A 27,580-nucleotide genomic window follows, 5' to 3' on the forward strand; every position below is an offset into this window, starting at 1 on the left:
ACCCCCAAAACCCCTGTCACCCTATCTAGTGAAAAAGTCACTGAAGTGGGCAGGCTTAAGAAACTTCAAGATTGTACGGCTAAAGTAGCATGGATTCATAAACTTATAGAACTGTTCAGTCTAGTGAACCCACTGGTGAGTACCCACATCATTCTTCATAAAAGCTAAGAGCCACCACAGCTTTCTTCCTCTTCACTGTGACAAGAGATGCTTCTGAAGAGGACAGGAGGGAACGTTCATTTGGAAACAGCAATCTCCATCATAGGGCAACACTTGGCTTAGGACTACCTAATGATTTGTGATTGGTTACAGCCCTGCAGTTAGGGTTGCCAGGTGCTCCCATCCTGTTGCCCAACCTCACTCAGGTGAGTGGGAGAACTGAAGTGTCTGGAACGGCATCCCCTACGTCCCAGAAGTGACATTGCTGTGTTGCCTGGCAGCCATTTTGGGGCTGGCTGCAGTGGTGGGATCCAAAAATTTTAATAACAGGTTCCGATGGTGGTGGGATTCAAACAGTGGCACCGCCACACACATGCACCACCAGTCCCTATTGGGCAGGGAGGTTGCTTTAGTAACCCCTTCTCGGCACTCAGAAAAAATTAGTAACCACTTCTAGAGAAGTGGTGAGAACTGGTTGGATCCCACCTCTGGCTGGCTGCCAGTAAAGGGGTGGTAGCCACTCAACATTCTCAAAATGCTAAAAGCCCAACCACCTCAGCAAGTGTGATGAGACACAGTGCAAATGACTCAGGAGAACGGTTGCCTCCAGAATTCTGTTTCCTCTATTGATCCCCGTGCAACACAGCACAGTGGGCAATATCAGTATGTGCTGCCAGCTCAGCTGGCCACAGGGCAGAAGGTCAAGTGGAATGTTACCAGTCACTATAGCACCATCATTCAAAGCACAGATGGTCAACTGTCCTGATTTTTCACTTGGTGTGTTCTCATAAGCTGCTCAAAGCACAAGTGTGATCCAAGAGGGCAGAGTGGAATCTCTTCCACATTAATATGTAATTATTGCACATCTTCCAGGGCAAATAGTCAAGTATGTACAATTGCCCAAGGTGAAGTCCAAACAATTACTCCATTATGTGAGCAGTGGAGCTTCCCTTGATTACGAGCTTCATTTGGATCAGTCTACATACAACAATAGTCTCTCGAAGGCTGAGCACTGGGCAAACCTGCAAATATGTAGCAGAAAAACTTTACCAACTTTTTAGAATAGACAAGCAGGTCCCACAAGACTCGCTGTGTGAATCCCACCTCTCCTCACCACACTCGCTGGCCTCCCAGCCAACCTGAGCTCCAAATGTCTGCCTAACTCACAGTGGCAGGAACTCCGTATCTCCCTTGTCTTCCTCCTTGCCACCTACCACCTGCCTGAGAGTCCGTCCACCCTCCTGGCCAGGCAGTAGTGGTGTCGGAGCCCCCTCCCTGCTCACCTGGCTAATGAGGTGGTGGCAGAAGCTTCCCCACCCCTTGCCTCCCTTCTCTGCCTCCCCGCTGGCAGCAGCAGATCCTGACCCCTCCTAATCTGCCCACTTCTGGCAAACGGGGAAACATCTATACACACTTTGCACACAACTAACATTATTCTGTTGTGGGGAATTTAATCCCACTTTATTTTAAACCTTCCCCCAGCCCTAATTTTTCTGAAGGCCCAAGAAGTCCCTCTGATCTGCAGAAGAATACTCTGTACCCGAACTGAGCCCCAGACATCTTTTTGTAGGAAGGACGCCTCCCCCTTCCCCGATTGCATTGGCCAGAACTGCAGCCGAACAGCAACACTGTATGGTTATTTTGGGAACTTCATGTCCTTGACAGACTATCAAATATACATTCAGAGGGGTATTGGGGGGGGGGGGAGAATGGTACCTGGGGACACCACCTTCTCCAAACACTCCCTACCCCCCATGCTCGGGGTTGAGGCATCGGGATGTGGCTTGGGGTGCCAAGCTTCCCTGCAGGCCGGCTCCTGCTGTCCCCAGGCCCTGAAGACAGCAAAAACTGGTCTGCACAAGGGTCAGGGTCAGAACTTGGGGGCAGGGCCACCTGCTGCAGAGCCCCACCCCCCGCTTCCCTGCAGGCTGGCTCCTGCAGTCCTCATGGCCTGTGGAGGGCAACAGCCGGCCTGAACGAAGGCCTGGGGATTGCAGGAGATGGCCTGCAGGGAGGGGGCAGAGCTCGGCGGCATGTGGTGGGGGCGCATGCTATTTTGTCACATGGGGAGCCGAAAGGCATGCGCCCAGGGACATGGGTGATCCCATGTCCCTATAGGCCATATACCTCTGTATACATTGTACAGCCGTATTGATCCACATAAAATCAAACCAAAGCCAAAATCCATGTAGCAACTTTTATTGATGGTGGAAAGTGTTGTCCAAGTCATAGCCCACTTATGGCAACCCCGTGGGGTTTTCAAGGCAAGAGGCAAACAGAGCTGGTGTGCCATTGTATGCCTCTGCATTGCAACTTGTGTATATTCCTAGGTGGTCTCCCATCCAAATACGAACCAGGGTGGACCCCGCCTAGTTTCCAACGTCTGGTGAGATCAGGCTAACCTGAGAAATCAGAGCAATACCATACCAACTCTAGTGAGCTCAAAAGCTTGCACAGTATTCTGTGCCAATTTGATTGGTTCTGATAAAAGGTTTTGTCAGTTTTTGTCAGTTCTGATGCCTGGTTGCTGATTTTTTGTTTCACAATTTTATAGCTCTCCCTATTTTTTATCACCTTCCCACAATCTCAATTCCTTTCCCAGTTCCTTGTAACTTGGAAAAGTTTGGTACAACTGCTATCATTTCTCTGTTTACTAACCTATTACTTATCAAAGGAAGATGGAAAAGAGCAGTAGTGGCAGACACAGCTAAAGCAGGTCAGAATGATGCCACTTCCCTGATGATTGTTTTAAATGAATAAATGGAGGTCTGTTGCATGAAGCAATTGTCACTTTATGGCAAAACCAGAGGGTGGAAAGAGAACAGGAATGGCTTTATTTGGTTAGCTAAAAAGCCACTGTGTTCATCAGTCATCATCAGCACACATTCCTTATCAAGCATGACCATGTTTTATACTACTGCCTTTCTAAGCAGCCTCTTCTGCCACTAACTGTTGTGGAGAAGATATATTTGATACTACATTTACCAGAACACAATGGAAAACAAATGATTGAATGTGAATCCCTGTTAAGACAAAGATCTGGGCCCACAATTGTTGCCTAAGAGCTGGAAAGATACAGATCCCACTTGTCAAACGTTTCTCTGCCTTGTGCCATTGAGAAGGTTCAATCATCTGGCAATCAGCTCTGCTAGAAACTCAGTATTGTCCATGGGCTGCATGGAAGAGGTGAGCTGGACAGCTGTAATGTAGGATATTTGCTCTGGATGGATTATTTGGCTACTGCTTTGCTTTGTGTATTTTTTCTAAATTTTATATTGCTTGGATTTTGTATTTATATTGCACTAGTTCTATGTCACTCAGGAATGTTTACCTTTAAGACCAGGGATCTGATGTTCCAGCTCTGGCATTAAATACAGGTGAATTCAGTTGAGTTGCCAAGAGCTCAACCTTTTCAGTGTGTTATTCTCCACTGGATCGGACTCTGCTCCGTTAGATTTGGTGAACTCATTTTGGATGCAGACATTCTTTTTGACACTTAAAATACTTATGTGAAATTCAAGTACTTCGGAGCCTCTTTTACTGTTTATTCCACTGCACTGCTTCCAGACCTATATACTCAGTGATGTGTACACCTGCAACAGTGATCTTATTTGGCCTTACTGTTGCTTTCTTCTTAGGATATAGCCTTTTACTGTTATATTTTAATTTTGCTTTTTCTATTTTCCAGGAGAATGTAAATTTGTTTTTTATTGTTAGTGGACATTAGTGCATTATGGGGGGCAGCTTGATTTAATAATTGCCTCCCTGATCTGTGCCCTTTCTCTGTTATTATGTTAATAAAAGTCACCACCATGTCATTCCCCCGACTCCAATACCAGATAGGTCCCCTTAAAGAATGCATGCAATAAAAAACAAAAACATGGAAAACAGTCTACCTTTTGTCCAAGACGGTCACTGATACAATTTGCTTTATAGTTACAAATATACCACTAGTTTAGAAGTAGATTTGTCCAAACAGCTTCGCCCACTTTTCTTCTTCATACCAAACTTCTCTGACTAACTGAAGGCCTAGTTTCAGGCTGTGCCCTTGCCTAGTATTGTGTATGAATGAATCAGAAATTATTCCAGTGACCTTAATTGTGACCTAGTTCAGTGTTGCATCTGCCATTACAGAGCAACAAAGCTGGCCTCCCTGAAGCATTTGCTTTCTTGGGCCTCTTTGAAGTCGACAACCCAAAAGGAATTCTGGGACCATAAGAGAACAAATTTCTTAGCAAGTTGTTACAAACAAAGTATTTTAATTAAAATCTACATTTACAGCAGGAGAGCGATCTACAAGTATAAGGGCTCAGAAACCAATGAACATTTTCAGGGAAGAGGATGGAGCAGGTATATCATTAACCTGCCAACTACCATTCTCCTGTCCCAATCTTGTTTTCAAAGGCACAACTGTGAGCCCAGGCCATCTTCCCAACCTCCTTTTCCATTCTCTGAGCAGCGTGCTTGGGTAGTCCCACACTTGAGAAAGGTGCCCCAGTAGGGAAAACACTTGAAGCATGATATTTCCAGTATGCTCCTCAATAGGTCTGCTCGTTCTCTGGCAACATAGGTTTACAACCAAACACATTAAAAAACCTTAAGTCTTTATATATACACAGCATACAAAGGGTAAAGCAAAAATACCTTCCGCTATTGCTCAATTTCATTGGGGAGGGGTCAGGGGCCTTATTTCCAAACTACCAGATTGGGTTGCATTCATATTCAGTATATGGAATGAAATTATATCACATTTTCAAGACACAAGTTCCTAACAGGTGCCCTCAAATGAAAACATGCCATTATCAGCTTTGATTCACAAATTTATTCCATGGCTATGTTTTTGGATTCAGTAGCATTAACTGGCCAGTCAGTTAGTATGGAAGCAAACTGAGGCTAACCTACTAATTACAGCCACCAACTGAAACCTGAGCAGGTGCCACATGTTCCTATTCCAGTTACAGGCATCCCACAGATATCACCATTAGGAAATCTGGTGGGCACATGAAATTCACCATGTAATGTGAGTGATTCACAAGACTAGCCTGGAGCCATTAATCACATGGCATTTGTCCAAAGCAGCTTCTAGTTGGTGGTCATAGACGCAGGATAAGGAGTAAGTTGTCAGATCCTAGAAGTTAAATGGGAAAAATGCAGTGTCCAAACAACAACATGAAGAAGCAAAAGGACTATTTTGATCAGTAACTTCATTAAAACGTGAATATCAGGTACAACTTTATATATTTTATGAATTGACACCTGAAGCTGGGAGGAAGAAAGGAAATGGGGAGCCCAAAAGCAGTGTGTTCAACATGTGGTCCAGCGGAGCCCCCCTTTCATGAGACTGGGGAAGGGAGATATTGGCACATTATGTTCTGACCCTTTCCCTCCCCACCCCCCAATCCCTGTAAGGCTCTGGGATGCTGCAGGGAGTTTCCCCCTGCCTCTAATAAGGGTTCAGAATACTATCTCCAACCAAGGAGACAATGGCAGTGTTCGGACGCACCCCCACCATTACCTTGGGGGTTTCTACTGTGGTCTCTGGTCCGAGACATAGCAAGAGGACTGGAGAAATCAGAACATCTTATTTTCAGCTGAAAAGTGGCACATTATTCTTCTCACAACTAGTGGGGCAACAATGAACAACCCACTTGGATCCAGTCATGGTTTTTTATGACCCACATAACTGTCTGAGTTGTGCCCATGTTTCCCTGGGTCATCTCTGCCCATTTGAGAAAGGGGAAGCTGCTAGTTCCCCTTCATAGTACTCTCTCTTTTTACGGCCCTCTAAAAACACAAAATTTCCAGCTCTCATGAGGTTCCTTCTCTTCCGGAACTCTTGTTGACCACAAGGAACCAGCATTGGTGCCAGCTTCAGCAAAGTACATTTGAAATTCCTATATCTGACAGGAGAAAGAGAATCACTTTGTATGCTAAAAGCAAGCTAGAAATCCAGGCATATGTTTCAACACATATTTTAGTTCTAAAAATAAATACAGACAGACAAAACAGTGAAAAACTAGTTCTTTAACATTAAAAGTAGAAATGGCAACTTTAGAGGTAGAAGCAGAAGGAGAAAATACAGGCCTAGTTCTCAGTCACTTCCGTACACCCTCTAGATGCATTAGAATTCATTATAAAAAACCAGACTGTGGGCATTCCTTCATGGTGTATAGTCATCGTGGCTCCCAGAACCACCATAGAACACGAACCACCCAACTGCAGCATCACAACTGGTAGAAGACTGTGGTGTGGGAGGAGCCAAGGAGCATTATCTTCCCGACCTGGGCAAAGGGGAGCTCCAGCAGTACTTGCAGCACCAATGGGGCTGCCTTCTTTTTAGAGTCAGGGTATTGGTGGGCCCTCCCCACCCCCAGTCACAGGAGGCCACAGACACCGGTTGCTTTCCCCAACCTTAAGCCAGCCCTGGGTGTGTTCAATCCCACCATAGGTTACAACAGATTTGAAATCTAAAGCTACTGGAAGATTATGTCAGTTCTACTCTATAACCTTCTATTTCCATCTTGAATCTGTTGAAAGACTTTTATGTGCATCCCTATGCCACAGGATCCCAGAGAAACCAGGTAACTTTTAAGGCATTAATGCTACTCAGTTGAAAGAAGGGGAAAGGCCTGAGGGGCGGGGGGGGTGGTGGTAGAGAGATTAATGTAGAGTACAGCAGCTTTTTGGGAGGATTAATTCCACACCAAATCAAACCGTGGTTTAAATTAGTACAAGTCCATTTATTTCAAATGGACTCCCTAATTCCTCAGGCAATCAAGTGGAACAGCAACAAATAGAGGCATCAACGTATCACCAGGAGAAAGAACTGAGAAAACTAGTCTCCTCATAATTCCTCCTCTCCTCTGGGGCTGGATTTATTCAGACCTACTAAGGGTGGTAAAATCGCTGGAGCTGATCAACAGTCTAAGAGAAAGAAGGATGGGAAATCCTTCAGCTGTAGGCCTTGGTTTCAAGAACATCAGCAGTGAATAAAAACTGTCCCATCCCCTAGAAGAGGACGACAGCTCTTGAGGGCGGGTGGGATCAAATAGGCTTTGTAGTACTGTTGTAAACCAAGTGCTCGGTGTCCTCAGTGGTGGAGAGAACTGAAGAGAGTGTGGAGTTGGCAGCAGTAGCTGGCTGGCGTCGCCGGCGATACGTCTTTCTGTTCTTGAGCAAGATGTAGCCCAGGACTGCCGACACAACCATAATGCAGACACCAAGGAGCACAGCAATGCCCACTTCAAAGGAGCCTGTAAACGGGTGGGGAAAAACACCATTTACTCTGTTGACATTAGGAAACATCCAAAAAGCAAAGCAATGGGATATGGTCCTCAATTTTAAACTTGTTTCCATTGATCTTAAGTTGTGAATTATTCAGCAGAAAATTATGTTTAGGACACAGTGAACGCTGCAGCACTTTTTTAGTTAAAAGTATGGTTTGGACCTGTCCTATTACCTGTCCTATTACTAAGTCTTCTTGGGAAAAGGTTACTATACACATCAATTTTGTATTAGAATATTCAGTGATTTTTGAGGATACTTGTGTACTCTTAAACTATTTGCCTGTCTTCAGGAGGCTAAATGATGGTAAATGAAAATGGGTCTTCTTTGCCCTTACCGTTGCTAAAAGACTTATACTACAGCACTGGGAAGATGCATTTTACTCCTTGAATTCATACTGGAAAACCTCTGATCTCTCCTGTCAGCAGTGGTCACCTAGTTTGTCTTTTATGTGATGCATCTGACAAAGCACAACCTTTGATCTAGAGTGCCTTTTGTGATGCATAAAAGATTTGCATGGAGGTTAGCAATAGTGGGGTCTCTTCCCAGAGCATCTGTGACACAGACCCCTTCCACACAGGCCAATAAACGCAGGCTAACCAGGGTATAAAACCTGTGTTGGGGGGAACTTTGCACAGATCCCACTCCTAACGAGAATCCACTCCGCATTCCCCCCAAACTGGGTTTTTCAAGAATTGAACTATCAGCAATTTTTTCGTTTTAACGCGGGTTGCTGTCGCAGCCAAGAAAACAGTTGCCCCAGGAAGTACATTACTGTTGCATGAAATGTCAGGCTCATCAGGGGCTCATCAGTCTGATCACAAAGCCAATAAATTTTATTCTATTCTTCCTTCACACACAAATGCTCTTACTTCTGAAAGAGTGGTATGCAATTACTGGAAATGATAAGTTGGGAAAACTTCTCATAAAGCAACTTTTATAATATATTAAATGATATATTAAAGCATGCAATAGTACATTTAAGTAGAAATACACCAATTTCCTGCCCCCACAAAGGTTCAGTTACGTACTTAAATGCTCCCGCTGAGTCTCAAATCTATTCCATCTTTGGCCAATCACATCGGCCTCTGCAAAGAGGAAGTAATACAGTGCTTTATAACTATGTTTGGAAGTCGGAAAAGCCCTTCAAAGACATATTTTACTGTGCACTTAAAATAAAATTCTATAAAAACTTTACAACCCAATAAAATATTAAGTACATCTATGTCAAAGAATCTCATAAATGGCATCATATTGTTGAAGATTAACAAATTGTGCTGCATGCCTATCATTCATCTATTCCATTAACATACCAGGGGTGGGGGGGAGAAAAATGAAGATGCAATGCTGAGCATCACCTTCTATTTGCTTTGGCTATTTTTATAAGACAAAACTGAACTCCTGAATGTAGTTTCTGTTTACAGACACACAAGATTAATTGTTGTGCTGTCATTTTAAGCAGTCGTTTTCACACAACTTTGTGGAAACAGCTGCTGTAGGAGCTTTGGAATGAGAGGCTAAGAACTTTACATGCTCCAAAAGAGCAAATACTGATGTCTTCTCAGGGCAACGTACTAACATTTCAGCACATAGATGGTAGAATGACATGAATGAATGTCCCACTTCTAGATCAAAAAAGGAACACATCACAGAGAAAGATTCTAGCTTAGGGATAAAGTGATGTGAAGAAGGGATTTTTTGTGGATTTACAAATCCTACAATATTCTGTCTTAGGAAGGCTATGCTATGTAATCTTTTCTGAATGTGTAGACTGGCTTGGTTCTATCATGATTGGTAACCATACCTCCGGGGTGGCGCCTGCATGGATGGGCTTTGAGCTTAGTTCCTGGTATTTATAATTAAAGGACTTGCGTTGATGCAACTAGAAAGCAATTCTTGAGACAGTGATTCAACACTTGATGCCAGGCAGACTACTAGCATTTGTTTACTGAATATTTATATCCTACTTTTTCTTCTAGTGCTGGGCTGCTTACAAATCAAAAGACTACAGTTTAAAACCAATGAAATAACCCTCCTTCAAAAACAACAACACTTTAGTAAAAGACAGTTTTTCTCACATCATTGGAAACGTGGGAAATGCCAACATGGAGCAGATTACAATTCCATCAAGTTCATCATTCTATCTCTCAACAGTCTCCATCCAGAAATTCAGGGACATTCACAAGTAAGGGGAGATATGCATCGTCATTTTGTTAGTTCCAGGCACATAGTAGTCAGAAATGTATTCTGCCCAAAAAAGACTGCACTTCTGGCTACCATGACTATTCACCATCCTCCATGAATTTAAGCACTTTGAAAAAGTATGCTAGGGGATACTCTAGAGCTGAAGGATAATGAAGCTTTGTTCTGCTGATCGCTGGCCTGCAAGGGATTGACTCCAGGCTCGATGACTCACTTCTCCTCCACCTCTCAAGGTTCTTACTTACTTGTGACGCCTTTGCAGGATTTTATACAGTCTTCTTCCTTTTCAAAGTTATTCTTATTGCCATCACAGCCTCCATAGGTGAAACGATCACATTTCTCAGTGAATGGGTTGTAGTACCAGCGGGATATGCTCTCTTGGCACAACCCAGTGTCTGGCAAATCCAAACAGTGACCTGGCAAATGAGAATAAGCAGTATTTATCAAGATTATACACACCTATCTGAATTACAGAAATGCAACTCAATTCCAGTTTGATCCTCCTCAGTCAGAAGTGTATTTGGGGAGGGCAAATGTAGCTATTAGGACCTTTGTCACATGCAGAGCTTGTTCCATCAGTACCCATGACAGACCTACCTTGGCTTGCTGTAACATTGATCTTCTGTAATTTATTGAATGCTTGAACATCTGCAAAAGACACCAAAAGAAAACTGCTCAGATTGACAGATCTTTTCACTCCATTATGCAAAAGAACACTCAGTGTGGAAAACACCCTACCTAGCAAAAACAGTTTTACCGGCCAATCCATATTTTGTGCCAGAAGGAAGTAAACTCTCCAATAAAAAATAAATCATGTGAACAAGCATGTTTTTCCTCTTGCCCTTAATATGCATCCTACAATGCATATTTTGCAGAATTTATTCTGGGTTTGCAAGTCACAGAGAGAAGAAAAGACAGAGCTGGTTTAAAGTATTTTGCCAACCCACAAAAGGCACAATTTCTGCCCCCTCCCTCTGCAGTTATTTCAAAAACAGCTCAATATGTGCTGTAGGGAAAACAATTTGCCAATTCCTGGTACATTTACTTATTAAATAAATATTAATCACAATCACAACAGATCACAATACCATGAAGAATTCATTTCAGCAGGGGTTAAAATTATTCTATGCCCTTTAAAACAGCACCTCAAACACTGAGGTTTATTGTAGGATAAATAACTGCTGGATCAAATTTAACAGTTTGCAATGCAAGCCTGAACAGAGGCACACCCTGAAGTTAATAGACTTACAAGGAGACTACTGTGCTCAGGACTGTACTGTTAGTTGTACTAACCAGAGTCTAAACTGATAAGAGCTGCTGTGAATGGTCACCATGTTTATCCTCTACTGTTGAGTTTTGGACAACTGGATAGCAAAACTGATATCTTTCACTTTTCATGGTATTTTAATTCTGTGATTGGACAACTGGATAGCAAAACTGATATCTTTTCACTTTTCATGGTATTTTAATTCTGTGATTGATTGAGGGTTCCTTGGACACATCTGATAAAACAGGCTCTAGCTATGCAAAGCAGAATTATTCAAGAGAGCTTTTTGACACAGGTAAACAGGACTGTATGGCAAAAGTCTGGTGCAGCCCGCTGAGGTTTCTCGGTAGTGGGAAGGCTTTTTGACTTCCCCGTGTCACCAGGAAGCATCTTTGGGAGCGGCGGCCAGGAGTAGCTGCAGCCAGGCATCCAGCTCATGAATGGGGCTGCCCATCACCTCCCATACTTCATTCAGGAATAGGTTGCCTTGAGCAGAGACTTAGCGTTCAAGTTTGAAAATCCTGACTGAGTCTACACAACCACTCTCCTTTAGAAAAATAGCCTCCATTCCTGATATTCTTATCCACCCCCTTTTCCAACTTAGACACATAAAAAAACAAAGATGTCTATTTTCAACTTACCAGATCAGTGGAAAATGGCAGTTTTGTTTTTAAATACAGGGGCTGTGATGTTCTCAAATTAAAGTGATGCAAAACTTTGGGGAGGGAAGCCCTTTCCTTCTTCACTGCCCATCCCCAGAAGCTTTTGCCACCACCCACCACTGACTTCCGCATTCTGAGCATGGCTGGCATTAGAAGCATCCAGTTACAGATGCATCTAATTTGCATTTAATATTGAGACTTGAAAGAAAAGTTCAGAGGTGGGGAAGTCAGCACATTCATATAAAAGTATTTAATGAAAGTTTCCTTGCATACCTCCAACTCTTTTATGACTGACAATTATAAGGAGGGAGGGAGGGAGCTGTGTCAGCATGGGAACCACAATTAGTTGTGATGCTCTATGATTAGCCTTCGCTCATCACAGCTGCTCTGAGAGTGGGGTCCCAAAGAGAGGAGGGTAAAGGAGGAGGAGGAGCAATGGCCAGAAAAGAGCTCTCCTTGCCAAGGTGCTACACCAAACAGCCAACTGTCTTGTTGGTGCACCCACTGGAAACCACTGGCCTTTCCCATCCAGTGTGTCACAGGGAGGATTGTGCCCGCAATACCACTACCTCCTCACCTTATGGTTGCCAGTTCCAGGATGGGAAATACCTAGAGATTTTGGAGGTTGAGCCGGAGGAGGACAAGACTTAAGGAAGAGAGGGACTACAGTAGGGTATAATGCCATAGAGACCATGTTACAAAGCTGACATTTTCTCCAGGTAAACTGATCTGTCATCTAGAGATCAATCATAAGAGCAGATCTCCAGCCACCACCTGGATACTGGCAACCCTACCACACATGCTGAATATGACTGCTATGTGCACAAATTGTATACGAGTTAGTTCTCCAAATGCAATTGTGATCCTACAAAAAAAAAACCACTCCCAGCTGGACATATAGTCTCTGTGTGCATATAATCAGAAGCTGAATGAACCTGGAGGAAGTACAGAACATTGATGATTGGTGTGGAAAACACACATAAAATGAGCTGTTGTTGAAAGGCATTTATTTAATTCAGTATAACCTCCCTGAAATGTTTGATCTGATTGCTCAAAGGTTTCACCAAGTTTAATAGCTTCTGCTAGTGGCCCCTGTTGTTCTAAGCACAAGCATCCTGAAATCAATTAATCCGAAGACACTAGGGAGGTGGACACAGTGCAGGAAAATGGAAGCAAACCACAAAGAAACAAATCAACTGAAATTATGGAAAAGGAGCTGAGGTTGGGAAAGAGCCAGCACTAAATGGGATTTTAAATCCAAGGCACAAGGAAGCAGCAATGATGATACCCTCCCATGAACCACTCAAAAGGATGCCGACTTGTTTTTGTATCTTCAGGTCACTTCATGGCAATGCATGCAGTTCCACAGTGCTGCATAGAAAGACTGACACAGGAAACCATGAACTGTCCCTGCCTTGAGAGACCATAATGTATGGACCTTGATCACACACTATTCCCTGAGGAACAATCCCGCAAACAGAAAATTCTGTGACAGTGCTAATGAATTTAGGAAATACTGACATAATGATGGGACCGATCCCATCTAATGGGACTTTGCAGAAGCAAAGAAGAGCAGCCAACTTTCCAAAAGCCAATAGAATGGCTAAACAAAACAAGAAGCAATTAGGCTCCCTCTGAGCCACACTTCAACTAACTTTGCTAGAGCACGATGTGTTTCTTACATGAAACTGGATTCATTGAGAGAAGCCCTTTCCCATAGGCCAGGGGTCTGCAACCTGCGGCTCTCCAGATGTTCATGAACATCTGGAGAGCCGCAGGTTGCAGATCCCTGCCATAGGCATTCAGCCCCAGAGACTATTTGAATTTGCTGCTGAAGCCAAGATCTTGCCTGCAAATACTGCTTAATAAAGTAACCTTGGTCACCATCAGAACCCTATTCTATTAAAATGGTTTCTGTTTAGTTGTTCTCTATAGTAACGACGTTAAATTTACAACTGGGGATGCCAACAACTGAACCTGAGATCTGCAGGCTTGTCTAATCCTCAGGCTTGTCTAATCATTTGATAGGCTCCCGTTTTCCTATCAGGGTGCCACCCATGGCATCCAAATCAGAGGCTCAAATTACTTACATGACTCACAAGACTCTTCATCTGACCCATCTAAGCAATCACGGGTGTCATCACATTCCAGGAAACTATCAATACAACATCCATCTCTGCATTTGAAATAGTAGGGCGGGCACTCTTCACTGCACACTGTGTGAGAAACACAGATTTTAGTTCTTTGTGTGCTTCACAGACAAAAGTCGCTTCCTATCATCCAGATGCTCCAGGAAGTGATTTGCTTTTGACCACAGCAGGATTGGACGTTACTGCTCCAGAATGGCCCAATCACAGTTCTCAAGAAAAAGCCCCCTTTTTGCAATGCTGCAAGCACAGAATGAAATCCTTACTACACACACTACACTTGCCATACAACAGCAGCCCTACAACATGAAGAGTCCAACTGCTGAGAATCCTGAAGGCTCCCCCACCAAAAGGCAGGGGAAGCTGCAAGATTCAAATAAAACAGTAGCTAATTAATTTTTTTGCATCCCCTGCTCTAGTATCCTAAGGAAATCAGGCCATAAAGAGAAACTGAGGGAGGAGGGCAATCCTAAACATGTTCGCTTAGAAGCAGTTCTCACTCCATAGTTTAATGAGACTTGCATAAATGGGCATAGGAGTGCAGCCTGGGAAAGGAAAGGGTTCCTCTTCTATTGCATACACTGTTGGTATTTGCAGAATTCCCAACAAATGCCGTCATCAGTGGGTACAGTCTGTCGCCACCTTCTAAGAAACTAGCCAGAGAAGGCTGGAATGAAGTGCGGAAGTCAGTGAGAAAGAAGTGGGATTGCAACTGCCTACCTGGTTCTTGCCGTTCTTCAACAGCACCTGAAGAAAAAGAAAGTGGGAGAGATATGACGTAGAAAAATTGCAAACAATCCCTCCTAATTCCATGACCTAGCTTTCATCTCTAAATGAAATAGGATACATGCTGAAGTGTAGTGAGAATCAAGTGGATCTAAGCTATTAAGTAGGTCTTCTACTGTGCTACTGGCAGAGGATAATGGTAGAAGGAAGAAACATTATATCCTGAAAAAAGCTCATTGCTCAGTAGTTATATTAAAGCATTCAGGAGGCTACTGAGCTACAAAACTGAGGTGAGTCTAATTTAGGGCCATTTTCAGTTCTCATCTTGCATATGATAATGAGTTAAGACTAGAAAGAAAAAACAGGTCTTATTGTTTAGACACAACAGAAAGTTTCTATCCTTTCAGGGAAATGTTTTGGAGAAATTACCACACTCCAGGCTCATTCAGCATAAAAGATGAATGCGCAATATTCAGAGCACAACAGTCCATTGCTGTTCTCCATAGGTAAATACAAGGACTTCAAAAACAGCAACTCAACACTCTAGGCACATCTTAGAAATACTTCACAGGCTGGTCCATTTTGCCAAAATAATTACTAATCTCTTCCAACAGATTTCCTTCCTTGAATCCCTGAATCCCTCCCTTGAATCTGGAAACAGGATTTCTCTCAAGAAGTGCATACCTGCCACATTCCTGCAGGCAAGTTTACATTCCTCTTCCCATAAGTAATTGTTCTTATTGGGCTTGCAGCCCCCAAAGGTGAAGGTCTCACACTGCATTGTAGTTGGATTATAGTACCAACGCGGGAAGGAACCTCGACACTTCCCCACCTTGGCAGGAGCCAAGCAGTGTTCTAGAATAAATAAAACAGCAGTTATGTTAGTACATTCAACGTGACCACAGACAACATAAAGTATGAGTAGGTTATTCCTAAGACGGTACAGGGTTGCAAGTTACTAACTAACATGTTACTACTAACAATCCTCAAAAACATATTTCGAGGGAGGGAGAAGTGACAAGTACCACCAAATGTAGATCCATTGTATCTAAATGTAGATTATTCTAGAACTTAACACATCAGTTTAGCAGACAATCATCTGGAGGGTTGTTCTGCTATGGTCTTGCTACCTGGAACAAAGTTGTGCACTGGGAACTACACTAAAGTTGCAGAGTAGCCGAGCATTTAGAGTACAACTGAGGAGACCAGAATTCAATTTCCATTCTGCTGTGAAATATATTGGGGGGTTTGTTGAGTCAGTCCCTATATAATCTTCTTCACAGGGCTGTCATGAATATAAAATGGGAAGAATGACATACATGGAATCCTAAGCTTCTTGGAAGAAAATAGAAAGATAAAAATGTGTCCATTCCAAGCTCAATTTAAAAGGTACAACATGCAAAGCACTAAGGAGAAGTGTGAATATTAACATTATTACCTAGAATATTACCACAGTTCTTCAAAAAGCTCATGCAGGCTCTTTCTGCACAAGTCATGGAGAATGTTTTCAGAATGTTTTTGATCCCCCCCCCACCCTTTACCACAAAGTTTGTCCACACTCCCCTCCTCTAAATGTTTCATGGCCACCATAATTTTTTTAAAAAAATATTGAAATTCAATGCTTTGTTGATTTCATTGATTTGATATTTTGAGGACCCATTTAATCAAGACTTCGTTGATCAACCCAAAATAGCAAAAAAAAACAAAAACCCCAACCCCACACAAAATGACAAAAATGAAGAGGTGAGGGCAAGAGGAGTGAAGGATGTGAAAAAATGACCAGGCACCAAGGGAAAAGTTGGGTGATGGCACAGGGGCATAGAAAATGGCCAGTGACCACACTGTGAGGGAAGCTAGCATAGAAATGTTTCAGTGGAAAACATTGTGCTAAAAGGGTTTTCAGGAACGATGGATTAAAAGGTAAATGAAACATTTCTGGCATTTAAGCTGGAAATCATGTAATAGCCTAATAGTCTTCAGACCACTCTGTCGTTTACCCCTCCATTTTTCAACCAATATTCAGTTTGTTCCCCCAATGTCTCTGGCAGACTAATGAAAGCCAGAGTTACAAGCTCCAGGTGCAGCTCTCTCTACAATCTCAAAGTGTATCTAAATCTAACTCACCTGTGGTCTGTTCTGCATTCAGCACAGTGACCGTGACATCGGTTGAGTCCTGCTGCTCAGCTGTATCAGTCACTGTCAATTGGAAGATATATGTCCCTTCCTTCAAGTTGGTGAGCACTGCGTGATCACTGTCTTTCTAAGAATGCAAAAGAAAAGGACCCTGAGAAGGGACAACTTACCCTACAAAGAGACTTTCAGTCTCACTCACCCACATTAGCTCAAGTACCAAAACATGACAGTTCACAGAATTACTCCAGAACTTAACTTCTGTGGTGAATTTGGAGGCTTTGGGAGAATTTTGAATGGAGAAAATGAAGGTTAGAAACAGTTCTTTGGCAGTGCTGCGCATTCCGAGTTTTGCATTGTTCTAATTCAATTAAAAAACACCCTTTACCCAAAGGACCGAGAACTATTTACATTTCATCCAGAAAATGCATGCCTTACAACTAGAAATCCCTTGCCTATACAGTATACATTTTAGAAATCAAAATATTAGATTTCCATTTATAAGCTAAAATATAACACATGAAGTAACCCCACAAAAGCTTTCCATAACATGTTGACTCTGGTTTTGAAGGACACACATTGTCTGTTTATGGGCCAGAACTCCAGGATCTCCATTCTCCCTGACAGAAGAACAGGCTGTAGCCATTTCTGAGGCAAGCAGATGATGCACAACAATTCAGGACAGGGAAAAAGTGAACAAGAAGTTACTGAGCTTAATAAGGTTGACAAACTAGTCCCACAAGCAAAGTTTTGCTCAGGCACAGTTGGCAACACCATTCTGACCTCATGTAATCACAAGGGGAAGTTGCCATCTTTTAGTTAAATTAGTGGACTGGGACTGGCATTTTGTTTTGCTCTTTGTTGAGCCAACAATACAAGAAATATCATTTGGCAGCTGAGTAGTTTTTTTTAAGCTAAAGACGAGCTGGAAAATGTCTCTTTTCTTCCTACAGGTGATAAGGAAATGTACCATGCGTGTGTAGACAGGGGTGACAGTCTCCAGGCTGGACCTGGTGATGCTTAGCAATTACAGCTCATTTCCAGACCAGATAAGAGTTTCCCTGGAGAAAAAGGGGGCTTTGGAGGGTGGGATCTATGGCATTCTACCCCACTGAAGTCCCTGTCCTCCTCAGGCTCCAACCCCAAATCTCCAGGAATTTCCCAACCTGGATCTGGCAACCCTGCCCCCATATTGCCCTCCAGTGGCCAGGAGGGACTTGGCAACCCTATTGTAAGGTGAACCCCAAAAGATTTTAAAGGCCTCTCTGCTGAAGCTTAAACACCTACAGAGAAAAACTTTGAAAAGCATTTTATTTTCTGAAAAGCATTCTTTTTGCAAACATGCTTGCTAAGGAATGCCTTGACTCTGCAAACTGCTTTGCCTCTTCAAGAGACCAAGCTTATTCCTTATATCCTGTACTTTTAGAGGGTGTCAAAACCACGAGGTTTCTCTTAGAAATACTCTTTGATGTTGTGTTCTTGTGATTCTCAGAAAAGCCACCTGCTCTCTTCTCCTCCTGACCCCCTCCCCAGAGAACTTTGCTTCATGGTTATCTGTGACATGTATAGCTAGAGCCAACAAACTGATCACCAACCACGTATACCGGAACGCATCCAAATTTAGACAAGACATAGACAGGAAGAAAGAGGAGGTGAAATACTAATTAGCCAATCATTAATTCAATGCTGCTTGTTGACGTATCATTATAAAAATGAATGTATTGCTAGCAAAATTCATCCCTGGACCCCAAACTAAGATCTGAGTTGTAAGAGCTCTGGTAATAAACTTTCACTGATTTTTCAACCATTTGCCTTTTTGCAACTGAATCGCGTGGTCTTGTGACTGACACTCAAGGGGCAGAGTTGTCACTATGTTTAGAGTTTAACAGTCCAGGTGAGACAGTGTATGTTGAACATTGTAAAGGACTTGTGAAATTATTTACATGCCTACACTATTAATCTTTATATACAGAGTAGAAGCCCCTGTGCTCAGAAGTTTAACTGTATATCTAACTCTGCAGTTTGACCCCTGCCTGTAGATACTTAAATCCACAGATAGGGATACTCATCCCCAACAGGTTTTTCTTCAAACTTAAGGGGCTCCCTAGGTCTGAAGAAAAATCAAATGTTGAAACAATCCACGCAATTTTTTTAAAAAATAATGTTGTTTGTACATGCAGTAGCTGCAGCTGTCAACCAGAGCTGGGATTGGCTACTAGGCCAAGTGGTGGAGGCAGCTGCCAGGCCACTCTGAGAATGGCTGGGCCTGGCCAGGAGATTTTTCCCCTGCCCCAGAAAAAGACCACATTCCTCTCTTCCCTTTACCCTCCCGCATGAGGGGGAGACCACATTACTCCCCGCTCCCCTGTGAGTGTTATAGGCCCCCACTTGTAATTTATATAATCTGAAGGGGGAGACAACAGAAAAGGCAGGCAAGAGTAATGGCTTGAACTTACACAGTTACACGTATGAACCTGCCATATGCCAAGTCATGCCATTATTTAGGTCTGTATTCTCAACTCTTGACAGCCATTCTCCAGGGTCTCCAGGAAAGAAAAGTCTTTCTCAGCATCTGCTGCCTGAGATCCTTGAATCTGAAATGCCAGGGACTAAACTTTGGATTTTCTGAACCCAGAGAATATATACGTTAATTGTTTTTCAGTTAGAAGGGTGGGACTAAGAAGACTGCACAGAAAGTCTATCGTCTGAGCTCCTAGGAAGAAGACAGACAGGTGGCATTGCTTCTTTGCAAGACAGTCATGCAAGGGTGCACATATATATTACACACGCATATATTATTCATAATACACACTTGGCATTGCACAAGGCCAATAAGCCTTCAGCCGCCTTTAAAAAATCTTTTCATATACTCTAGGACTGTGAATGTTTGAGACTTGCAGAAACATAAAGACACAGTATGTTTTAACAATTAGAACATTCTTGGAATTCTGTGCAGAATGCAAATTTTGAATGCATGGGGAACATTACCCACTGCTTCAAAATTCTGTGAGCCGATACATTGTTTGTAGAACACCTCAACATTTGTCCAAATTTTTAATACGTCTAGATATAAAGCTCACATACAGGTTTATTTTGCCATCCAGCTATTTTATTATCTAGCTACAGAAATACAGATTTGCTGCTATTTCTCCTTATCCTTCAGGTAAGAAATTATTCAACAAACCTGCCAGAGATACTAACAAACCCAAGTATACATTTCTGTCATCCTCAGAATTTTTATACAACCATCCCTAACCCTAGAAACGTCATTCATCTTATCACTTTGGTCTCTTTTAGGGAAGCAGACCTTCCAACATAGTTTCATGCGAGAAGATTTAATTCAATTTGTATTATGTTAACATTAGTTTGACCCTGATTGATCATCTAAAGCCAAGTGCAACAGGAGATTCACATGTTCTTACATACATATCTACTTGTCCACATCTAAAGGAGTCTGTTAAGATTCCTGGTTACAGATTCAGGGGTTGTTGTCCCCCCTTTCTGTTCATGTGGATTCCAGACCTCATGCAGAAACATTCATCACACACTCTTCCCTACCCCGCTCCAGCCCAAAATGTTGTTATTGGTGAACAGCGGTTCAAGTGTGAGAGAGAAGGCAGAAAGGTTTGCTCCGCAAGCAGAAATCCTTCTCTTTGCAGAAACAGTCAATTGGATCTGACACAGGATCTAAATTCCAGTTAATACAGTTAAGATACAGGAGTCCAAGGACAGCGCTTATAGTTTAGCTTTAAGGGTGTGTTTTACTTTCATTCCCCTGTCTTATCAAATATCAATTTATAAAGTAAATATAAATATTTAAGTTAGGGCTTAGTGTGATAAAGGGGTTAAAGGGCTGAGCCAGGATCTGAGAGAACCAGGTTCAAATCCCCACTTTACAATTCAACAGCATTGGCCCCCAGATTGTTTTCTGGCCTGAATAGCACTGGTCTTAAATTCTGTTGCTGTTCACCTACATGCAAAGATTACGTGGCTTTCACTTTGCTCTAGCGACAATGCCCCATCTCTGAACATGTTCTTCAATGGTTTCTTTCTCCTAAGTCAGTAGAGATGCCAACTGCAGGTTGGGAAATTCCTGGAGTTTTGGTGGCAGAGCATGGGGAGAGGAGGCACTCTGCCATGGTGTGAGAAGTGTCCATGTAGTCCACCCTCCAAAGCAGCCATTTTCTCCAAGGGAAATGGTCCCTGTAGTGTGGAAATCAGCTGTAATTCCATGAGACTTCCCGGCCCCACCAGGAGCTTGGCACCCCTAGCTATGCATAAGGCAGCCATATTTTTTATTTATTATGGACTCCATCTTTTTCCCTCATAGGACTTTCCCAGCATGTGTTCATAGTAGCCTAACATAGAAAACCAGATTTACACTCATGTAAAATAAAAACAGAACTATGCTGCAATCCTAATGTGGACTTGCTTGGGAGTAAGCCCCCACTTTATTGGGCAGGGCTTATTTTTGAGAAAATATCCCAAAGACTGCATGACTAAATATCTAGAAAAATCTATCATTCAGTTGGTGCTTTAGGAAAAGAAATCTTAAAGACCTGCAGGTAAAGAAGAAGGTTCCACAATGCAAACAAAGAACAATTGCAGGAGGAGGCCATTGCTATAGAGGCCCTCCCTCCCCATTTTTTGCCATATTAGGTAATAAGCTTCTCAGAACTTCTCCAACCTCATCTAACACTGACAATAATAAATTACAGGTAGAGCACACAGACACTGTTCTTCTTGCTGCAAATGGGGTGGTGATTTTTTTTTTGCAATGGAGAAAGCTGGCAGCATTATTTAAGTATTACCATGCTTGCTTATTTTTCTGTATCTATTGCATATTAACAGAACAAGAGCATTAAGAATTCTAATGAAGTTACTCATTAATGAATACAAGGATTTCAGAAGCCTGTTTTGTGATGCAGAGAAATGAAGGGGCCAGAAGGGAGAAATTAAAAAAGCTCCAGGCTCTACTTACCCAACAGTTTTGTTTGCATATCATTTCCATTAATTTATTTGGAGGAAGGAATACGTGAATCAGCGACTTATTCAGAACTATACTGGAGGTTGTGTGTCAAGATGTTTGGCTACAACTGGGGTGTCCAACTCTGGCGCCCCAGATGTTCATGGACAACGATTCCCATCAGCCCCTGCCAGCATGACCAACTGGCCATGCTGGCAGGGACTGATGGGAACCATAGTCCATGAACATCTGGGGCACCAGAGTTGGACACCCCTGGGATACATGATATTAAAGGCTGAAGAGCATTCCTAAGTGGATCTTGTGAGTTACTGTGAAAGGAGGCATGATTTTATAGTGTTGTCCATACTCACCTCTATCATCACGGAAGGATCACCACCAAGAAATGTCCACTCATAATGCACAATTCCATGGTCATCAAAACTTTCTGCACCCCTCAATGTCACTTGCTCACCAGGCTGCACTTTCACATCTGCCCGAGCACGGGCTACTGGGGGTCGATCTCCTGCAAAATGCAACAAAAGGATGAAATAAGAGGACAGTCTACCTGGATACGGAAAAGGAGAAAGGAGCAATTACAAAGTAAAACAGAATCAACCAATGTGCCTGTCTACATGATCCATGGATAAGGGGAGAGAAATGAGAGTCAGATTAATGTTTTAAACATGAATATCCCATATGCATATCTCAGCAAATGGCATTTAATTTAACAGTGCATATCACATAATGATTTTTCAGCTCTGAATGATTAGGCAGGCACATTTACTAGATAATCTGCATGTGTACAGTATACACATCTGGGGAGGGAGATCATGGTGGCAGCAGACCATATTAACTGACCATTTATTTAACTGCTGCAGTTGCTCTGTGTATAATCAAGTTAACACCTATAAACTGGGCTAAGGGTTGCCATTACGACCCCACCTCCCAACCTCAGGCACACATAGGTTGCAGGGTCATATTTCCAAAGTGGAAAGCAGGATATCAACCTCCCCCTGAGTCCCAGGGGAAGTAACAGGCCAATCAGAGGAGCATGCTTGTGGCATATCATGGCCTCTGTGGGCTAACAAAGGAAAGCGAATTCAGCCACAGAACTACTGCTGACAAAGACAGACAGAATTGGAGGAGACACTGCCTCAAGACCCTGCTGGCTATGAGGCAGGGCATAAATAATGTAAATAAACAAAACGCCAGGTATTGCTGTGACAGGTGACACACTGGTATGTACTGGGCAAAGTACAGTGTAAGGTACTGGTATGTACTGGGCAAAATGTAAACTAGTGCCCCCTCCCCAGCTTATCTCCTCCCAAGGAGAAAAAACTAGAAGCATATGGTAGGGTTTGGAGGCGGAGCGTGGTTCCTACCCTTCAACTACAGACTTACTCCCAAAAGGGTGGCTAACGGAACTGACACCAACAACTACAAAAACTATTGTTTCAGTGAGTATGATCAATGTTCAGCTTCTGTTCCCACAACTGTCAAAATCTAAATTGTAAGTAATTTTGCTTATAGCTGTGCTCCAGCAATAATGTAGGTCCAGGCAATAATCTAGGACCCAATGACACCATGTGGAACAAAGATATGAGGAACTGGCAAAACACTTAAAGAGTCATTAAATGCTGGAGTTCCCCCACATTGACCTTGCACTGAAAAAGCTTTTACTGAAATGCCATAACTCCTTGCCAGTTACAAACTCAACAGTTTGATCATTTATCACTTCGCAGGAGCTCCTCTGGTTATAGCATACGAGTAGCCCTGCTGGATCAGACCAGAAATTCTAGTCTATCACCCTTTTGCCCACAGTGGCCAGTCAGATGTTTCCAGGAATAGCATACAAACTATAACCTGTCATTGTTGTTTTCCAATAGCAACTGGCATACAGATAATAGCACCTCTGAATACAGTCTTAAGGGCTAACAGTCATTGATGGACCTAGCCACCAGGATTTTTTGCTTATCTTTTTGTGAATGGCAGTATTTTTTCTATGGATGAAATCTTCATTCTGAATATGTTCATCAGGCCTAGATTTCTAACTGGATACTTAAAAGTAACTACTAGTTCATACAATAGGCAGAGTCAAGTGGACAACTGCACTGCTGACCTGTACCACTTCAAGATGAAGGGAATATATTTTGCATGCTTCCCTGTTTAAATAAACACACACTTCTTTATCTGAACATAGACAAATCTCACCAGGGAAAAAAAACCTAAGCTTTATGTGAAAATTAATTTTTATTAAATAACTTTTAAAAAATCTTTGGCGAAAATGGAACAATCCAGAAAAGCATTACCACTCAGTTATAGCAATGATTTAAATTGGTCCTTAGATAGTTTGCTGAGGAACCCTGTAGACTCTCCTATTCAGTACCTGAACTTTTTTTTTAATAGTCTCATTAAGATTTTTTAGGAAACCAACAACTAAAAATATACACCGAAAGAATGTACAGAGAAAACTCTGCTGTAGGGGGGGAAAGGAATGGTTCCTGATTTTCTCTGTACCAAATATAAACACAATAATTTAATAATTTACTGCTAGCTCCTTAGTTACAATTATACAATTATAATTCAATGAATTCTTCACTTATTACTAATTAAGTAGTATTTAGACTTTTCTCTATTATGCCCATTTTCTTATTCTCCCAGTTTCAGATCCACAAATCATCAGTTCATTGTTTCTGTTTTGAGCAAAAAGTCTGTCAGGGGTTTCTAGTTACCAATAAATCTAGATAAGTTCATTTTGCTAATCAAAAATAATGAGCTTAGCCATCTTAGCCAATTCTAATATCTTCACAAACCATTCTTCTATTGTGGATATACATGAAGTTTCAATTTTTGAGCAGAAGAAATCCTTGCTGCTGATATTATACATAAATTCCATATATTTTTCATAATTCCATATATGTTTTCAAACTGTCTGTCCATCAAACACAATAGGAAAGTCTCTGGTTTTCTTCATATTTTAGTCTTCAAAATCTCCTGGATTATTGAATGTACTAGTAGTAAAGCCCATTGTACAAGAAAGAACAACAAGCTCTAGAAAACTTTTGGTAGGTTAACACTGCCCACTGAGAGGGCCAACCTCTCTGGCTTCTCTTAGCTACCCCCTTGGTCCCACATCACCAGAGTCATCCTCATCTTCTTCCCAGATGCCTACACTGGCACACTAGGGTTAATGGTGGCCAGCAAGGGGGACATCCACTCCTGCCTTGGGTCCATGTCACCAGCTCCCTCATCCCGGACATCAGTATCGCCATGCAGCAGTTAATGGTGAAGTTGAGGCTACCAGTAGTCACGGCCCGCCCATGGGCAGAATCCAACACCTCTGCCTGACCCTCCTCAGGCAGCTGCAGATGGTACAGTTACTATTTAGAATAGAATAGAATAGAATAGAATAGAATAGAATAGAATAGAATTGTTGTTTGTACCATGCAGTAGCTGCAGCTGTCAACCCAGAGCTGGGATTGGCTACTAGGCCAGAGTGGTGGAGACAGCTGCCCAGGCCACTCTGAGAATGGCCAGGCCTGGCCAGGAGATTTTCCCCCCTGCCCCAGAAAGGAGTGCATTCTCCTCTTCCTCCTTTACCCTCCTCGCATGAGGGGAACCATTACTCCCGGCTCCCTGTGAGGTGTTATAGGCCCCCAATTTGTAATTTTATATAATCTGAAGGGGAGACAACAGAAAAGGCAGGCAAGAGTAATGGTGCTTGGGCTACACAGTTACTGCGTATAGACCTGCCATATGCCAAGTCACATGCCATTGTTGAGGGTCTGTATTCTCAACTCTTGACAGCCATTCTCCAGGGTCTCCAGGAAAGAAAAGTCTTTCTCAGCATCCTGCTGCCTGGAGATCGCCGAATCTGAAATGCGAGGGACTAAACTTTGGATTTTCTGAACCCAGAGAATATATCACGTTAATTGTTTTTCAGTTAGAAGGGTGGGACTAAGAAGACTGCCACCCAGAAAGTCCTATCGTCCTGAGCTCTCTCCTATAGGAAGGTGACAGACAGGTGAAAATTTTGCTTCTTTGCAGAGACAGTCATACAAGGGTGCACATATATATTACACTGCATATATTATCTCATAATACACTGACTTGGCATTGCACAAGGCCAATGGCGCTTCGCCTTTTAAAAAAATCTTTTCATATATACTCTAGGACTGTGAATGTTTGAGACTTGCAGAAACATAAAAAAGACACAGTATGTTTTAACAATTAGAACATTCTTGGAATTCTTGTGCAGAATCACAAATTTTGAATGCATGAGAGACATTACCCACTGCTTCAAAAAATTCTGTGTGAGCCGATACATTGTTTGTAGAACACCTCAACATTTGTCCAAATTTTTAATGCGTCTAGATATAAAGCTCACATACAGGTTTATTTTGCCATCCAGCTATTTTGTATTATCTAGCTAGCAGAAATACAGATTTGCTGCTATTTCTCCCTTATCCTTCAGGTAAGAAATTATTCAACAAACACCACCAGAGATACTGCTAACAAACCCAAGTATACATTTCTGTCTTCATCCTCAGAATTTTTATACAGTATCCCCTAACCCTAGGAAGCGTCATTCATCTTATCACTTTGGTCTCTTTTAGGAAGCCAGACTGTCCAACATAGTTTCATGTGAAGATTTGTTCGGTTTGTATTAATATTGTGATAGTTTGACCCTGATTGATCATCTAAAGCCAAGTGCAACAGTGAGATTCACATGTTCTTACATACATATCTACTTGTCCACATCTAAAGTGGAGTCTGTTAAGATTACAGGATTTACAGGTTCAGGGTTGTTGTCCCCCCTTTCTGGCTATGTGGATCTCCAGACCTCATGCAGAAACATTCATCACACACCTCTCTCCCTACCTCGGCCTCCAAGTCTTCAAAATGTTGTTAGTGGTGAACAGCGGACAGAGTGTGAGAGAGAAGGCAGAAAGGTTTGCTCCGCTAGAAGTCATACCTTCTTTTGCAGAAACGATCAATTGGATCCGATGCAGGATCTGAATTCAAGTTAATACAGTTAAAGATACAGAGAGTCCAAGGACAGCTTATGGTTTTAGCTTTAAAGGGGTGTTTTACTTTCATCTCCTGCACTTATCAAATATCAATTTATAAAGTAAATACTCAATGTTAAAGTTAGAGGCTTAGGTGTGATAAAGGGGGTTAAAGGGGCTGAGCCAGGGTTCTGAGAGAACCAGGTTCAAATCCACCACTTTACAATTCAGCAGCATTGGCCCCTTGTGATTGTTTTTCTGGCCTGTAGAATAGCACTGGTCTTAAATTCTGTTAAGCTGTTCACCTACATGCAAAGATTACGTGGCTTTCACTTTGCTCTAGCGACACAATGCCCCATCTCTGAACATACAAATTCTTCAATGGTTTTCTTTCTCCTAGTCAAATGCAGATACCAACTGCAGGTTGGGAAGGTCCTGGAGTTTTGGTTTGTGGCAGAGCATGGGACAGGAGGCACTCTGCCATGGTGTGAGAAGTATTAGCATGATCCACCCTCCAAAAGCAGCCATTTCTCCAAGGGAAATGGTCCCCTGCAAATGTGGAAATCAGCTGTAATTCCATGAGACTTCCGGCCCCACCAGGGGCTTGGCAACCCCTAGCTATGCATAAGGCAGCCATATTTTATTTATTATGGACTCCATCTTTTTTTCCTCACTTGGGACTTTCCCAGTTGCGTAACATAGGGGTATGTATCATAGAAAACCAGATTTACACTCATAAATAAAACAGAACTATGCTGCAATCCTAATGTGGACTTGGCTTGGGAGTAAGCCCCACTTTGATAGGGCAGGGCTTATTTTTGAGAAAATGTCGAAAGACTGCATGACTAAATATCTAGAAAACGTCTGTATTCAGTTGGTCAAAAGCTTTAGGAAAAGAAATCTTAAAGACCTGCAGGTAAAAGAAGAAAGGTTCCACAATGCAAACAAAGAACAATTCACTGCAGGAGGGAGGCCACCATTGCTATAGAGGCACCCTCCCTCCCATTTTGCCATAATGGGTAATAAGC

At 42.4% G+C, this 27,580-nt stretch overlaps 1 protein-coding gene across 2 annotated transcripts in view; it reads right to left on the reverse strand.

The window, feature by feature from the left end:
- Nucleotides 1–4,401: 4,401 nt before the first annotated feature.
- Nucleotides 4,402–27,580, reverse strand: part of SPINT1 (serine peptidase inhibitor, Kunitz type 1) — a 44,020-nt gene continuing 20,841 nt past the window's right edge. Inside the window, exons 2-10 of one of the 2 annotated variants that reach the window (XM_048486505.1) lie at nt 21,915–22,066; nt 16,572–16,707; nt 15,132–15,302; nt 14,442–14,468; nt 13,665–13,790; nt 10,243–10,293; nt 9,891–10,061; nt 8,475–8,531; nt 4,402–7,412 (exon numbers count right to left, since the gene is read on the reverse strand). In XM_048486505.1, coding sequence (XP_048342462.1) covers nt 7,204–7,412; nt 8,475–8,531; nt 9,891–10,061; nt 10,243–10,293; nt 13,665–13,790; nt 14,442–14,468; nt 15,132–15,302; nt 16,572–16,707; nt 21,915–22,066 — 1,100 coding nt within the window. In that variant the 3' untranslated portion in view covers nt 4,402–7,203. The remainder of the gene's footprint in view (nt 7,413–8,474; nt 8,532–9,890; nt 10,062–10,242; nt 10,294–13,664; nt 13,791–14,441; nt 14,469–15,131; nt 15,303–16,571; nt 16,708–21,914; nt 22,067–27,580) is intronic. The other variant, XM_048486506.1, reaches the window with a different exon arrangement.

This window comes from Sphaerodactylus townsendi, linkage group LG02 (genome assembly GCF_021028975.2).
Source record: "Sphaerodactylus townsendi isolate TG3544 linkage group LG02, MPM_Stown_v2.3, whole genome shotgun sequence".
NCBI classification, from domain to species: domain Eukaryota; kingdom Metazoa; phylum Chordata; class Lepidosauria; order Squamata; family Sphaerodactylidae; genus Sphaerodactylus; species Sphaerodactylus townsendi.